This window comes from Osmia lignaria, chromosome 5 (genome assembly GCF_051020975.1).
Source record: "Osmia lignaria lignaria isolate PbOS001 chromosome 5, iyOsmLign1, whole genome shotgun sequence".
Classification (NCBI taxonomy): domain Eukaryota; kingdom Metazoa; phylum Arthropoda; class Insecta; order Hymenoptera; family Megachilidae; genus Osmia; species Osmia lignaria.
The window spans coordinates 10454569-10469246 of record NC_135036.1 but is presented as its reverse complement, the minus strand read 5'-3'; the positions used below and the strand labels follow the sequence as shown (position 1 = coordinate 10469246).

Genomic DNA, 14678 nt, shown 5'->3' with positions numbered 1-14678 from the left:
ACATTAGCATCGTTTAGATACCTATTTTCTTCCTTGTTTATAATTTATTCATATAATTTAATTTTTCTTTGTTATTAATATATGATACGATACATGATACATGATATACGAAGTATATGAAACGTGATTGCTTCATTTTTGTGTATTAGGTATATAAATTAATTTGGTGCTTTAAAAGATAAATTAAACATTTATTTGTACAAAAATGATAGTAATTTTAATTATTAAAATATATGTCATTGTTATCGATGGTCTTGCTTCATTCAAATTAAAATTCCCGTGTGGAAGTACGTTTAAATTTGAATTGAGCAAAAGGCACCGAATTAATTTGTACTTTTAGTACATTGACGATTAACTTGTAATTAAAGTAGCAAAAAATAACTAGATTAATGATAATTAATAATTAAAGTAACCAAATACACTCATCATCGTACAATTATTTGCAAAATATTTTTCAGATGGTGTATGATTATTTTATCATTCACATAAATTATGTAACCTTAAGTTTCGATATTTTTCATGATTTACGAACAGAATCTTACAAAGTATTGTCACTAAAGTATAATATTAATACCATGTAGGATATCGTAACTATACAATGCTAAATAGCAAATATTCCTAAAAAATAGCATTCCTATGATAGTAACCAAAGATTCAATGAGAAAATTATAAATAAAAATAAACGTACAGTAGATTGTTTACAGAATTAATATACTTAGCTTATTTACCACCTTAAGAATCATTTATTTATTATTTATAATCTAACTGATGAATTAGATACGAATTATTGCACTGTCATAAATTAAAATTATAAATATATTTTCTAAAGTTTCCTTCCTAAAGACTGTTAGGAGATAAAAATAATTAATGAAAGAAATTACTGATTACTGTGTTAAAAAAAGAAGGAATTATATATTCGATCACTACAATTGAAGTAATATATAATAGATGTATACTTAATATAATTTTACATGGCACAATAATTAAAGTTATTTCCTTGCTCATGTGTCTATGTACAAGCTTTGTTAAATATTCAACAGATTTATACATGCACCCATATCCTATTCGTTGCATCACATTTGCATGTTTTATGCACCATTATTTATAAGAACATTAATTTTCAACTGCGTTTTTTTTTCTTCTAAAATTGCATCGAGCTTTTCTTTGGTCGTCTATACATAAAGACTGTGATTAATTCATCCCACGAGTCAATTACAAATCTACGATTAGTTTTTCTGTATCAACGAATACCGTTTATACAAGGAATGAGAACGCAGTAGAAAGGCATAAATAATTAATAATATAAGAATTCATATCATGATTTTTAAAATGAACTCAAATATTTCAATCTTAGAGCTTTTCTTTTTACTGACTGCTAATCCTAAGATCAAGTACTACGAATCTACAAATATTTACGCAAATAAGTTTACTGCAATTCCAATTCTATTAGTCATCTACGTGGTTCAGACGCGTATGCTGTAATAGTACTGTCAACACATCCAGCTGCTAGAATCACTCGATAGGGATGAAAACTTAAACAACTTACAGGGCTAATACGGGTAGCCATGAATCCTTCGTGAAATTTGATCGTGTTTAAATGATGACCCATAGTATTGTAAATACTTATACAATGATTTGTTGACCCGCTAAAATATAAATAATATTACCTATGTATTCAATTAATGCTCAACTTATAGTACGACACGTGTAATAATTAAATTCATATAGAATTATTTAAAATATAATGATACTAATAAAAAAAAAATAAAAAAAAAAAAAAAAAAAAAAAATGAAACTTACCAAGCAAAGATATCAGCCATTTCATGCGCTGCCAGTGCTGTAATACCTTGTGTTATTTGTACAGTGCTTACAGACGAATTTTTTCTAAGATCAAATATCCTAATGTCCCCTGAGGACGAACCGGTAAACAATTGTGGTGCAGATCTATCAAATTTTCTCAGGGATGTACTTAATACCCATGCGGTATGTTCTCTCCAAATCATAACTCTTGATTCTAACGGAGGTAACCTTCTGTCAAATAAGCGAACAGAACCGTCTCCGCAACCTAGTGCCATCATTACACCTATACGTATCATTAAATACATTTAAGTTTGTATGAATTTAGTTGGGTATCAGTTGTATTCACTATAAACTCTCTAAGTGTAAAGTAGTTCAGGTAGCAACACTTACTGTAGACTAGCTCAATATAGAATCACTGAAAAACATAGAAATAACTAACCTGCGCCATCAACATCAATACACGTAGCGCAACAATCAGCACCGGTCGGTATATCTTGCTTTTTCAATTCAGTCTCCGCGTCCCATAGTCTAACAAACCGAACATCACCTGTCACTGCTAATGTAAGGGACCTTTGTTCCCATTTTGTGACTAACCCAGCTGTTATCGGTAACAATTTCAATTAATTCATAGAACATAATTTCTCCGTGCATGCCTAAACTATAAACTCACCAGTTGAGGTTTTTGTCGTAGGCTGTATATCAGCTAGCGCTTGCCAAGCGGTAAGTAAGACCGGGTCACGATTTAACATACTGCTATAATTCTTCCACACTCTGACCGAACCATCATCAGATCCGGTCATTAATAAACTTACATCGTGAGCGTTGATAAATTCTAAAGCCGTAATACGCGACATTTTATTTCCACGACTCGCACAGTAAGTCAACTTCGCACCAGTTTGACAATCCCATACTCTGTAAAGAATTTAATCATGTTAAATTACTGTTTTGTTATAATAATCGGGATATCGTGTATTATGTGAAATACCCAAAGAAATCTTTCAACGCCACAACCAAATGAGGTTCGAAAGGGTGAAACATTAAAACTTCCGGAGAATGTGGACACCTTGCATGGAACACTTGCGATTCTACTTTACTTTGTACCGCTCGCAATTGTTCTTCTCTTGCTTCGCGTCTTTGCTTTTTATTCCTTAGATATCTGAGTGTTATTATTTCAGAGAATTAATATATAACTTTCACGTGTAGATTATTGTTACATCGATTCGTTCTTACCGCCATTCTCTTTCATAATGAATTCTACTTTCCAAATCACTCAGTGATTCTATTTCGCTTTCTAAGCTAACCGAAGGCTGAGCAAATTGAGCGCAACTCCACTCGACAAATTGCGAAGTTATCAATGGAGTTTTGATTCCAGCTACTTCGTCAGCTTCTTCTGATATCTATAATGTTCAAGTGATAATGATTTAGAAAATTAGAAGATATTAAGCGTACAAATTAATTAGGTGCTTCGATAGTAAATAATCACTCTTACAGTATTAGGAATCGGTTTTCTTGAACGATTACTATGCGATGGTATTCTCGACGAACGTAATAAATCAGATCCAGAATTTACCGTAGGCGGTGATTCTCCTTTGCTGTTGCTGCAAAGAAAGAAGTAATCACATAAAATACTTTATAAACGTCGTAGATTGAAATAAATAAACATTAATTCACCTTAAATATGTAGTGCGATTTGATGGAGACGGTGGAAGAGATAACGATGAAGATATTTTTGTTTCAATTACTTCTTTAGGGGCTGATGATTCCTTGACCTATAATAAGAAAACATTACATGTCCAGCATTAGGCATAAAACGAAAGTATTGAAATATTATCAACAAGTTACATTTACCTGATTACGAATATGATTGGTGACCTTCTGAGACATGGCAGCAACAGCAGGATGAGGATCGCTGTCAAGATTGCATAATCCATGCCACAATTTCATATATATGCTACCATAAGAAAGACTTGGTAGATTTCCAAGAGAACTGTGTCCTATGAATAATAAAGCAGAGTTTATTATATTTTCCATTTAATATAAAAAACATCTGGTTTGTACGATAATGTGCTTGTAGGTGATAGAACAGTGATTTTGCTATATACAAAAAAAAAAAAAAAAAAAAAAAAATGAAGGATAAACTATGTACGAACATGCAATGGAATTTCCAATCATTATTACCAAGTGACTCGCAAGGTTTCCTCACGAACTCCCAATTATTTCCTGGCACACGAATGAAACAATACAAGGAGCTGTTATCGAAAATCCGGCAGGAAACCTAAACTCTAACTGGATCCAACATAATTTTATTACTTACCTAAACTACTAATGGACGACGAGGATGAGACTCTCTTGATGCGATCTTGGCTGAATCCATCCGTACTGTCTGCACTGTACGCGTTGTTAGGAGAAAGCATTTTTAATCTGTCTCTAGAACTAATACGTCTCATTCCACTAAACGGAGATAATGTTTCCACTACAAGATCTTTTCGACTATTTTCTTCAGCCAAAGCTAAAGTAACGAATGAATTTTCAAAATGCAAAACCATCCATTGAAGCGCTACTACTAATTCCTGTAAAATAAATCATATTTTCCTCGTGTTAAAATAATTATATATGTATAATATTTAGTATAAGTATATTATTTTGTAATTAACTTACATACTTTTCTAACTAAAGGACTCATGTCATGCGAGACAGTATTAATTAGTGTCATCGCGATAATTTGATCAATGTTATTTGCATGTTCACTGCGGGTTGTTACGCTGTTTATAAATGTGCCCAAAGCGTAAACGCTAGCTGCTCGAACCTGTGCAATTATTATTACTTATTATAAATAACAACGGATGAATAAAATCGGTTCGTACCTCGGGAACTGGATCTTGTAATAACGTGAATAGTTTCTCGTGAGCAATATCTCTGACTCCGCACCACCTTGCTTTATCATAATTGTGCCAAAGTCTCGCGAGACATAAACACAACCACTGTCTTAATAAAGCGTTCGAATCCCCAAGCTGCTCCAAACAAATCGAAACGAGACTACCATGATTTGCAGCTATCTGACCTGGTCTATAATCATTTACAATACTGGCTAGAACAAATGCCGCCAATGTTCTTTGTTCGCTCTAAAATAAAAATAAACTAAAATAATAAAATAAAAGAAAATCACATTGAAAACAATGAAATTTTAAACCCTTTAAATTTACTACCGGTATGGAGGTATCCTGAAGAACAGATAAAAAATATTTGTGTCCGCCATCTCTTACAAGATCTGCTTGGCAAGTCTGTAATCGTAATATATAAAATATTGTAATTGAAAATGATAGATATCTCTTGAATACCGAACGTTACAACTCACACTGTCAACAGCAAGAATTTTTGCCCAAATAAAAACAAGTAACGGGCGTAATTCTCTAGCGTTGCTTTGAAGCAATTTTAAAACGTACGGGAAAATGCCCACGCTGAGAGCCAAGTTCACCGCCCATGGACCAAGATCAAGGAAACATCCTAATAATTCTAACGCTCTTAATCTATGAACTTGACTTAGCAATACTTGAAGTACTATTGGCAGCTGTTCTGGAGGGTTACGATTTTTAGAACCTAGCGTAAGCCATACTTGAAAGGCTGTAAGCTGTTCTTCGAAGAAAGGCGAATGCGCAAATTGATCTTCGTTTTCAAGAATAGATGGTAATTGCGCTAAACAGAGATCAAGTGCCAAATCCCATGCTTGCCACATAGGATGCTAAATTGATAGAATAAATTAATATATTATTGGCAAACTAATAATAAATATATTAATAAAATATTCACCTGATAAGTAGGTGGTAATTTTGGGCAAGAAACAGGGGTACAGTCGTACGAACGAAGTATCCTTTCAGCAAGTAGAAAATTTCTAAACAAACTAGCGACTAATAAATCTTGTCTAAATAATCTTTGGAATAAATCTGGAAATCAAATAAATTTATTTTACATCATTTAAAAAGAAAAACAATCGCAATGCAAAAATTTACCTCTTGGCAAAGTGTTCCATGCAATTGTGTCGGTAATTGCTGTAAATATCCAATTAAGTTCCCCTAACATTGTTCTTCTATCGGTTAACTGTCCCGGGATTCTGAAATTTATTTACCGTAAATCCAATAGTTTATTTGTTTTACTAGAGAAAACAATGAATATGTATTTATTGTAAATACAAGGTTAGTCATAAGAAATAGTACACCTAAATATTTTTAATAGACCATTGAACACTGTTACACTTTCTTTTTTTTATTTTTAAATTTAACAAAGATACTTAAGTGTCCTGTTTTTCATGACTCGCTCTGTATACGTCAAATATTCTTACTTGTCTATTAAATCTAGTGAAATTTTTGGTACCAGTTTGGATGTATTTTGCATCACAAACCTAGAAACGATGAAGTTTGTATTATTATAATCGAATAAATTACTTTTAACGAATTCGTACCATCGTAACGCAATCTTAATTGGAGTTGTAAGACACGACGTAAATATATCCGCCGGTAGATCTGGATTCATAGGTAAAATCTGATTAGCTGCGCACGCGGCCAATTGAATACAATTTTTATAAGACGGTGCCGTTGCACCAACCACTCCAGTGGCACGATTCTGCTGAACTGCTTGTTTTTCCATCTGCAAAGTGATATTTCCAATGTGCTTATACATGTAACTTTCTATCTTTCATCAATACCAGTGCAGAATTTTTCTACCTCATATTCCTTTTCGTGTTGATCTGCAAATTGTTGAAAAGACTCCACTATAATACCTGCATTAGAACAATCATATACATAGATGCTAGGTGCACCCATCCATGTTTGCAAATCATATACAGACAAAGGAATATATTGTGTATATGTCTGTAACAATAATTTAATGTTAAAAAATATTCACAAAACCATTATTTATGGTATTTAAAATATTCAATTCAACTAACCCTATTAAATACCCATATTTCACCATTACTAGTAGGCTTAGGAACACCATGACCATTATAATGAAACAAAACTCTTTCTTCTTTTGCATTTCTCCTTAAAGAGGTGCATAATTTTTTTACCTCCTCCACTGTAGGATCTAAACTTTGTTTATAACGAGCTCTTGGCTGCCATCTTTCATACTGTTTTTGTAAATTAGATCCTATAGTTTCTAAAGCTTTCTGTGGACTCACTGATAAAGGATCTGTGAAAAAATATTTATAACAATGTAATAAGGCTATTCTTATTTGTCATTTGGAAAAACTATATTTTAAATATCAATCATCTCATACTGAAGATGATACACGAAAAAAGAAAAATAAGTATTTGTAATATTTAAATTAATAACAAATATAGCGCCACCTAGTAGTTACCTACAAACATATTTACTTAGAAATTATTGTCATGCTCATAACCTAAAAATTGATTATATAATAATGGCAATAAAAAATTATAAAAATATAGATGAACTGGAATAAATACCGATCCAACATTCGAGGCGCGCACATGGTTGTGTCTTGACAATGTCAGGTGGATCGACGCCAACATTTAAACATAAAACTAGAGCCACGCTCACGGTTTTCATCTAAATAAAAAAGCAATATAAATTTAAGACATTTATATGCAGAATTAAATACGTAATTATTAAAGAATTTATTAGTTAAATGAAAAAACAACAACAAACCCTTTCTTTCATTCTCCATGTTTGTGTAATACAATTTACACCTTCGATTGACGCTGTATGCCTAAGCTTGCAGAATGCCATCTGCATTCTCCAATCATCCTCCTCCGTCAATTTCGAATTTTCTTCCTCGTGGCATGGTTTTGAGGCAATTACTGACATTGTACGCCCGTGACTAAGATAAACTTTCTATTATACTTTTATAACACACACGTTTCGGTTGTTAACAGTTGCAAACGAAGGTTCAACAAACGTAAATACAAACTGTGAACTGACAATATTCAGCAAACTGCTAACGCGCAAATGTTTTTTAACAGAACACAATTTTGTAAATTTATTTCATCGGCCGCCATTTTACACTTCTAACGACTTACCCAACCTTTAGCGAATGCGTACACCAGTGACTACAGATAGAAAAAGACTGGAAACGCCTTTGTTCTCGAGGGATCATAATTTTGGGGATATCAGATACCCCCAGGTGAAGTTAGGTCTGATTGTAAGGAACATTGTTAGTATAATGTCGTACCTGTTTTAACAGTCTCTTTTTTATTACACCTCGCACTCACAATTTCAAAGAAACAATTTTGACTCGTTTCCTCCTGTATTTTAGAAATCAATCAAAATCAGGGCCAAACTTGTATTTTAAAAAACCCGCCATAAGTCAAGTATTTTTTAATGCGATTCTAGCGCCATCTATACGAAAACGGCGGAAACTATTCAACAAGAAGTGTCCGCGATTATTTGATAGATGGCGCTGGTATTCTCCTGTCCCGAATTATACCCCCTCCCTTTTAGCGGGAAATTTAATTTTGCAATTTACGACACCGAAGGTTTTATTACGAGCCTTCATTTGGAAAGGGTAATATATCGCAGCAATGTGCTGTTAATCCCCGTCATTTTTCTTTCTTTTGAGTACATTGAAACAGATAGAAATTTAATAACATTTCTACAAGTTTTACAAGAACATTTTATTCATTAAATACTACACAAGATTATTAATTTATGATTAAATCTTTAAAATTATAATTCGCTTTCGTCACTTTTAGCTACTTATTTTGCTTGAATACTGTATTTTAAAGATCTCAAAAAAAACCTAATCATATTTAATACAATAGAGGCTGAGTTATCTGACTCAATCACTTTAATTATCTTTATCATAAGATGTACAAATTAACTTTGTGCTTCAAAGAAAAAGAAATTAAAAAGTTATGTGTAAAGAATTAAAAATAGTCAAGTTAAATGACTCATCCTGCATATGTGTATATGCATACATTTAAACGCATATATGAATAGAATTGTTTTAGACATATATTGTTCAAAGTACGTTTACACATTTTTTTTACCAAATTTCTCACTTGAGAGATCTATACTTATAACTTATACTTACACAACTGCGTGTTAATTTAGCACTTTGCTTACAACAGAAAAGTTAAGTAGTTTAGAAATCTACTAATGAAAGATTAAACGTATCAAGCTGAAAATTAAACTAAAAATGTAAAACGTGCAGAAAATAGATTAGAATTCATAAAACTGATATTAAAAATTTTTACCTCTACAAAACCTCACAAGCAATATTCCCGTTGCATACTATATTCACAGCCTATGTATACAAACTTTATTTGTTCTATATACAATCTTAATTTTAATGATGAATTATTTGGAATGAATTTATATCGCTAGAATATTAGCTTTTAGATTAAATTAACTGATGCTTAAAAATATATTGTAAAATACAATTCTAAAATCTTCCTTGTAATTCACTTGTGATTTTTTAAATGATTTCGGATGATTTAATTATTCTTTTTTCCGCCTTAAACGTCATTGAAGAGTTTGAGAATTATTAAGAGGCTTATAACCCTGAAATTCATTAAATCTCTATTAATTACATTTATCAAACTGTAACTTTACAAAACAAAATATCAACATAAAACATGTAGCATGCTATTGTCCAAACAATTGACTACAACACACAAAAATTACTATTCAGTTTGAAAGTGCATAGCCAGTTAAAGTATTAGTGCAAAATGATAAAGCTCAAAGAAAGGTGCACAAATTAATTTGCGAAGTATTTTAAATACATAAAAGCGTATGAAAATAAATTTGAAATCGTCATTGATAAGAGGCACTGAACTAATTTGCACACCTAATTTTTAATAAATAATAATAAATAGTTAATGTCATTTTTTACAATGTGTGATTAGCAATACAAATGTTAATCACAGACTATGTAGTTTGTACAATCTGTACTTGTTAGTGATTCATGCTGCCATAATAGGGCTGGCATACACTTATCCGTTTGCTTCCTGGTGTAATGGCATTATTGAATGAATCCCGTAATCGTTCTGTAAATGTTTTATATTCTAGTTCTGGGTTATTTTGGCCAAAGTCAAAATCTGCAACTTCCACTGTAAATCTTGCTCTGCTTTGTATATAATAAGCAATACCAAAAATAATGAGTACTACAGCGGCAAGCGAACAAGAAACAGGCACAACGATGACCGATAATTGTGGCTTTGTTGTAACTAAAAATATAATAAACATCAATTACTTGAGTTCTATCATAAAAGAAAAACTATGAGTATATATTATCAATACATACCTTTATAAATATTTATTGTCAATGGATAGATTTGTTTGCTAACATCGTTATGTAATATAATTAATATGGTATATACGCTAGGTTCCAAGAAATAATGAATAATGGAAAAATTGCAAGGGTAAATGGGAACTCCATTGTCACACGTTTCATTTCCAGTAACATTGTACTTTCCTCTATGAAAATAAAGGCACTTATAGAAAGGTCCTGAACCTTTGCACGTTACGTTAAGAGATAACATATCCCATGGTTGAATCCAATTTGTACCCTCCACTGATATATTCATTATTGGTGCTGTGATTTTTATTAAAATTATTATTATAACTTATGTTACAATTGATAATAATCATATGGCTTATTACTTACCACGAATATCAATTTTTTTAATAAAATGTCCATATGTCTTATTAGGGTCTGGAGGAATTATTGAAGAATTTGAACAGATATAAGGTAAAGAAATATTATTTACACTAGACATGCTACTATTCAATGTGTCAATGAGAGGTATTGATGTTGTTGCATCTAAAGTTGCATAACTATTAGATACAACAGTAGTTGCTAACTCTGTGGTAGTGATACTTGACACTGTAGTATTTGGCACAGTTATATTAAGTGAAATAGTTGTTGTAACTGGAACAGTTGTCGGAGGTAAAGTAGTTGTTGTCAACAAATCATATGATGCAACTACTAAAGCTTCCACAATATGTGATGTATCAGGATTTGTAAAATTATAAAGAAAATACAAATCACTTGTTTGACCATAATATTTGCAGTCTATAAACCAATAAATGAATACTGATGTGGCTTTATTCAAGTAATCCAGATCTCCTTTACGTATATTTATAGTCATATTTGTTTCAGATAAAGAAGAAACATAAGGATCCATTAATGTTTGATTAGATTGTATAATTACAATATCACCATTAAGAAATTCTAAAGAAAATACATTACATTAGAATAAAAATTGATAAACAATAAATTAAAAACATTTTAACTTACCAGTTACATAAAATGTTGTGCGGACACTGGTCAGCCTTGACCATAAAAATATATAAGGTTTACCATTAACAATTACTTCAACTTCATATATTCCAATGGTATAATTATCAGGTGAAATATTTAAACTCCAATATGTGGTTGTATTCGATGTTTCCTCTGTCTATAAAGAAAATAAAAATGAATATTAAAGAACTAACTTTATAATTGAATACAAATTAAAAACGCTTCTTTAACCTCATATTCATGTGGAGTTAATGCATTATCTTTCCATTTATATTTAAAAGTTCCTGATGGTCTTTCACCATTTTCAAACAAATCAGCTCTGAATGTGATGGTTCCACCTAATACTACAGGGCCATCATGGGATAATGTGACATTATATTCAACAGCATTAACTGAAACAGTTTTACAACAACAGTTAATAAAATGTGTAAACATAATATAGATTACAATAATGATAAAAGTAATTGGAAATGGAAGAAATATCGGGCTACATTATATATAGTGAATCAGCATACCTCGGCAAGTAAATAAAACATAACAAAGACCCCAAAATAAATGCACTATCTGCATTCTGTACATTAGCAGGAGGTCACATTTACTTCAACAAATATCTATGTTCCGTGAATTTCTTTTTGATCGATTTGCAATTAAATGCGTATCATGATGCTCCCAACTGTAACACCATTTTAGTATGTATGGATGTATGTATAAGTACATATATATGTACTAATGATTGCCAACTGTATCGTACATATACATATATGCACTTTTTTTGCAATATAATGTTTAAGAAAAAGAGCTTTAAATTTAATTTTCAGGTAGTTAAATGTTTTGTAAATAACATGTATGAAAACTAATCTGATATTTTGATTTTATTTCATTTTTATCAGTCTATTATTGAAATATTCATTATTCATCATTATTAGATAAGAATACAGACAGTAATAGATAAGAAATTTCCAAATTTATTTGTTTTCTAATTAAAGTAATTGTAAAATATTACTTATTGAATAGATATTGATATCCAATACGATGTTCACAAAACTTCATTCAAACATTTTATTTATTTATAGTAATAAACTTACGTCAATATGTAGTGTGAAACAAAAAGGTTTAAAATTTCCTTTTAGTCAAAATTTACGTCAATTATCTACACCTAACAAAAATGAAATATACCTTGAAAAACAAATAAAAGACGTTTTCAAATTTAAAAACACTAATGTTAGTAATTGGATTATCGAGGTTAGTGTCTAATTATAAATATTATTAATCATTTTTAAAATAAACACATAAAGTTTACAACAATTGTAATTATTCTTCAAATTTAAAAGCATGTACCACCTTAACAAATTCTGAAATTTAATTTCAGAATAAAGCTCACACATTATGCCTTGGATATCATGAGAGTAAACCACAAGATAAACAACATATTTTACGTTTATTAGCAACCGAATATGCTGTACAACATAATACCGTATGCAGTGTAGCAGAAAAATTAATTTCTACAGAGGTTTTTACATTATTTATCTTTTGTATCATATTTTTATGTGAATATAAATATGATTTATCAGGTATCATGTTTTTATCAATTTTAGCACATTGAAACATTTTATAATATATATATTTGTATCTTTCATTATTTTAGTATGAGAATGAAAGACGAATGATTTCTTATGAACAAAATTTAAAGAATGTTCTTACACCAGATTATCAATGGTTATTTGTCATTATTGGAAGACTTGAAAATGGTGTGAAATTCCTTGTTGATTTAAGAACAGATATCTTAGTAAGGATTATATAGTTTCTCAGTTTTCATAATAGAATTAAAAATTTTATATATAAACAAAGATATGCTATGTAAATTTATTTGCATCTTTATTTTTACATACATATTTTTGCTAGGAGTTACTGTCAGAAACTAAAGAAACAGATGATAGTATTGCAATACAACAATTAAATATTACTTTACGGGATTTATTATTGCTTTGGTTTTCAGTAGGATTTCTACATTTAGAAAGAGTAACTTGGCAAAGTGCATGTGATATATTACAAAAGGTATACATTCTTTAAATTAATTTAAAAAATTAACACGATTAATATTCATTAATATAATAATAAGATTTCAGATTATGAAGCAATACATCCTGTAAAAAATTGGTTAGACTTAAAACAAAGAGTTGGACCATATAGAAGATGTTATATTTTCACTCATCCATCTATGCCAAGAGAACCTCTTGTGGTATTGCACACAGCATTATGTGATGTTATACCAAGTATGAAATTATGATAACATTTTATGAATAATCTATGTTACATATTTCCTCAAATAATGGATATCATTAATTTATAGATAGTGTGAAAGGTATTGAAGAAGCAAAAATCAGAATTCTTGGTGATTTTAAACAAGAAATAACATTTTTAGAGGAAGATAAAAGTAAAATAAAAGCTGCAATATTTTATTCCATAACTTCTACACAAAAAGGATTACAAGTATATAAATAATATAAAAAATTAGGGTAATATATTTTGTAAAATTTATGTAATTAATTTTTACTTTTTTAGGGTATTGAACTAGGCAACTATCTAATAAAAGAAGTAGCAAAAGAAGTGATATATGAATTTCCTATGATAGACGAACTGTCTACTTTATCACCAATACCAAACTTTAGAAGTTGGGTTCTTGAAAAAATAAAACAAGGTATAAAGTAAGATAAATAGAATATCTGTGTATTAAATAATGTTTGATTTATACTAAATGTTTGTGTAGACATCAATTATATTTTTACCAACGAAGAATATGAGTCTATAAAAGAAATTTTAAATAAATCAGATGTTATATTGGGCTTAAAAAAACTTTTCAATAATTCGTTGTGGACTAATGATACAACAATATGTGAAGTTTTAAAAAAGCCATTAATTCGAGCATGTGCGTGGTATTTGTACAAAGAAAAAAGACGAAATTATGCTTTAAACAGTGTTGGTATGTTAATTGCTAATTACGATTTTAATCTATTGCAAAACTTTTATATAACTAATATTTTTTTTATACTATAGCAAATTTTCATCTTCGTAATGGAGCTATTATGTGGAGGATAAACTGGTTAGCTGATCCTTCACCACGTGGTGTTGCAAATAGTTGTGGCATTATGGTAAACTATAGGTAACGTAATTATTAAATTATTAAAATATAATTTAATACATTTCATGCATACAATAGTATGTCTTTTTAAAGGTACTATTTAGATAAATGTGAAAAGAATAGTCAAAATTATATTGAGAACTATTTCGTAAACACTTCCGAGGATATAATTAATCTTGCCATGCAACAAGAAAAATTACGAAATACGATAGAGAAAAGAATATGCTAAATAATTGTATAATTACAAATAAAAATTGTACCATTCCTGTATCTATTAATCGTAATGACTTAAATAGTATTAAAAAATATAAAATAAAGCTCAATTCAAATAACAAAACTTAAGAATGTATTGAATATTTTATAGAATATATACATTATGCAAAAGTGGAATAATAAAAAAAATTATATTTACTATATAATTAAATGATTTTATTATAAAATTATATTCAAAATTGCTCATGAATGTACGTTAATGCAGTC

General features: G+C 30.0%; 3 protein-coding genes across 8 annotated transcripts; 1 reads left to right on the top strand and 2 right to left on the bottom strand.

The window, feature by feature from the left end:
- Positions 1-1072: 1072 nt before the first annotated feature.
- Positions 1073-7846, bottom strand: raptor (regulatory associated protein of MTOR complex 1). Of its 2 annotated transcripts, XM_034325655.2 has the most exons (23): positions 7465-7846; positions 7263-7365; positions 6743-6984; positions 6519-6665; positions 6257-6441; positions 6137-6196; positions 5808-5908; positions 5608-5741; positions 5156-5539; positions 5007-5081; positions 4665-4922; positions 4463-4606; positions 4115-4370; positions 3979-4020; positions 3649-3794; positions 3472-3569; positions 3290-3398; positions 3031-3197; positions 2786-2956; positions 2471-2712; positions 2240-2398; positions 1801-2083; positions 1073-1646 (listed from the first exon to the last, which is right to left on the bottom strand). In XM_034325655.2, exons 1-23 carry the CDS (start codon positions 7621-7623, stop codon positions 1451-1453), a joined length of 3861 nt encoding a protein of 1286 aa, XP_034181546.1. In that variant the 5' UTR covers positions 7624-7846; the 3' UTR covers positions 1073-1450. The 2 variants fall into 2 exon arrangements, with proteins under 2 accessions (XP_034181546.1, XP_034181547.1); XM_034325656.2 differs by lacking the exon at positions 3979-4020.
- Positions 7847-8437: 591 nt separating this feature from the next.
- LOC117604987 (uncharacterized) lies at positions 8438-12529 on the bottom strand. Of its 4 annotated transcripts, none has more exons than XM_034325661.2 (8): positions 12401-12529; positions 11575-11732; positions 11291-11451; positions 11057-11216; positions 10424-10990; positions 10061-10351; positions 9748-9983; positions 8441-9318 (listed from the first exon to the last, which is right to left on the bottom strand). In XM_034325661.2, the coding sequence occupies exons 2-8, from the start codon at positions 11636-11638 to the stop codon at positions 9280-9282; spliced, it is 1518 nt and encodes a 505-aa protein (XP_034181552.1). In that variant the 5' UTR covers positions 11639-11732; positions 12401-12529; the 3' UTR covers positions 8441-9279. The 4 variants fall into 4 exon arrangements, 3 of the variants coding, with proteins under 3 accessions (XP_034181553.1, XP_034181552.1, XP_034181551.1); XM_034325660.2 differs by lacking the exon at positions 12401-12529 and adding an exon at positions 12145-12285; XR_004581545.2 differs by lacking the exon at positions 12401-12529 and having other exon boundaries at positions 8442-8935; positions 9012-9318; positions 11575-11775.
- LOC117604986 (malonyl-CoA decarboxylase, mitochondrial) lies at positions 11437-14561 on the top strand. 2 transcript variants are annotated; one of them, XM_034325658.2, is made up of 10 exons: positions 11437-11578; positions 12429-12569; positions 12705-12845; positions 12962-13114; positions 13179-13332; positions 13410-13549; positions 13622-13757; positions 13827-14039; positions 14114-14219; positions 14292-14561. In XM_034325658.2, the coding sequence occupies exons 1-10, from the start codon at positions 11483-11485 to the stop codon at positions 14425-14427; spliced, it is 1416 nt and encodes a 471-aa protein (XP_034181549.2). In that variant the 5' UTR covers positions 11437-11482; the 3' UTR covers positions 14428-14561. The 2 variants fall into 2 exon arrangements, with proteins under 2 accessions (XP_034181549.2, XP_034181548.2); XM_034325657.2 differs by lacking the exon at positions 11437-11578 and adding an exon at positions 12077-12301.
- Positions 14562-14678: the final 117 nt, after the last annotated feature.

Excerpts from the sequence above, each read along its gene's own strand:
- raptor (XM_034325655.2), bottom strand. The coding sequence starts at position 7,623 with ATGTCAGTAATTGCCTCAAAACCATGCCACGAGGAAGAAAATTCGAAA. Across the intron at positions 3,795-3,978 it reads GAAACCTTGCGAGTCACTTG|GACACAGTTCTCTTGGAAAT; the intron begins GTAATAATGATT and ends TATTATTCATAG. Across the intron at positions 1,647-1,800 it reads ATGGCTGATATCTTTGCTTG|CGGGTCAACAAATCATTGTA; the intron begins GTAAGTTTCATT and ends TTTATATTTTAG.
- LOC117604987 (XM_034325661.2), bottom strand. The coding sequence starts at position 11,638 with ATGTACAGAATGCAGATAGTGCATTTATTTTGGGGTCTTTGTTATGTT. Across the intron at positions 11,217-11,290 it reads TAACTCCACATGAATATGAG|ACAGAGGAAACATCGAATAC; the intron begins GTTAAAGAAGCG and ends TTTTCTTTATAG. Across the intron at positions 10,991-11,056 it reads CACAACATTTTATGTAACTG|AATTTCTTAATGGTGATATT; the intron begins GTAAGTTAAAAT and ends TATTTTCTTTAG.
- LOC117604986 (XM_034325657.2), top strand. The coding sequence starts at position 12,092 with ATGTTCACAAAACTTCATTCAAACATTTTATTTATTTATAGTAATAAA. Across the intron at positions 12,846-12,961 it reads ATTTAAGAACAGATATCTTA|GAGTTACTGTCAGAAACTAA; the intron begins GTAAGGATTATA and ends TATTTTTGCTAG. Across the intron at positions 14,040-14,113 it reads TTATGCTTTAAACAGTGTTG|CAAATTTTCATCTTCGTAAT; the intron begins GTATGTTAATTG and ends TTTATACTATAG.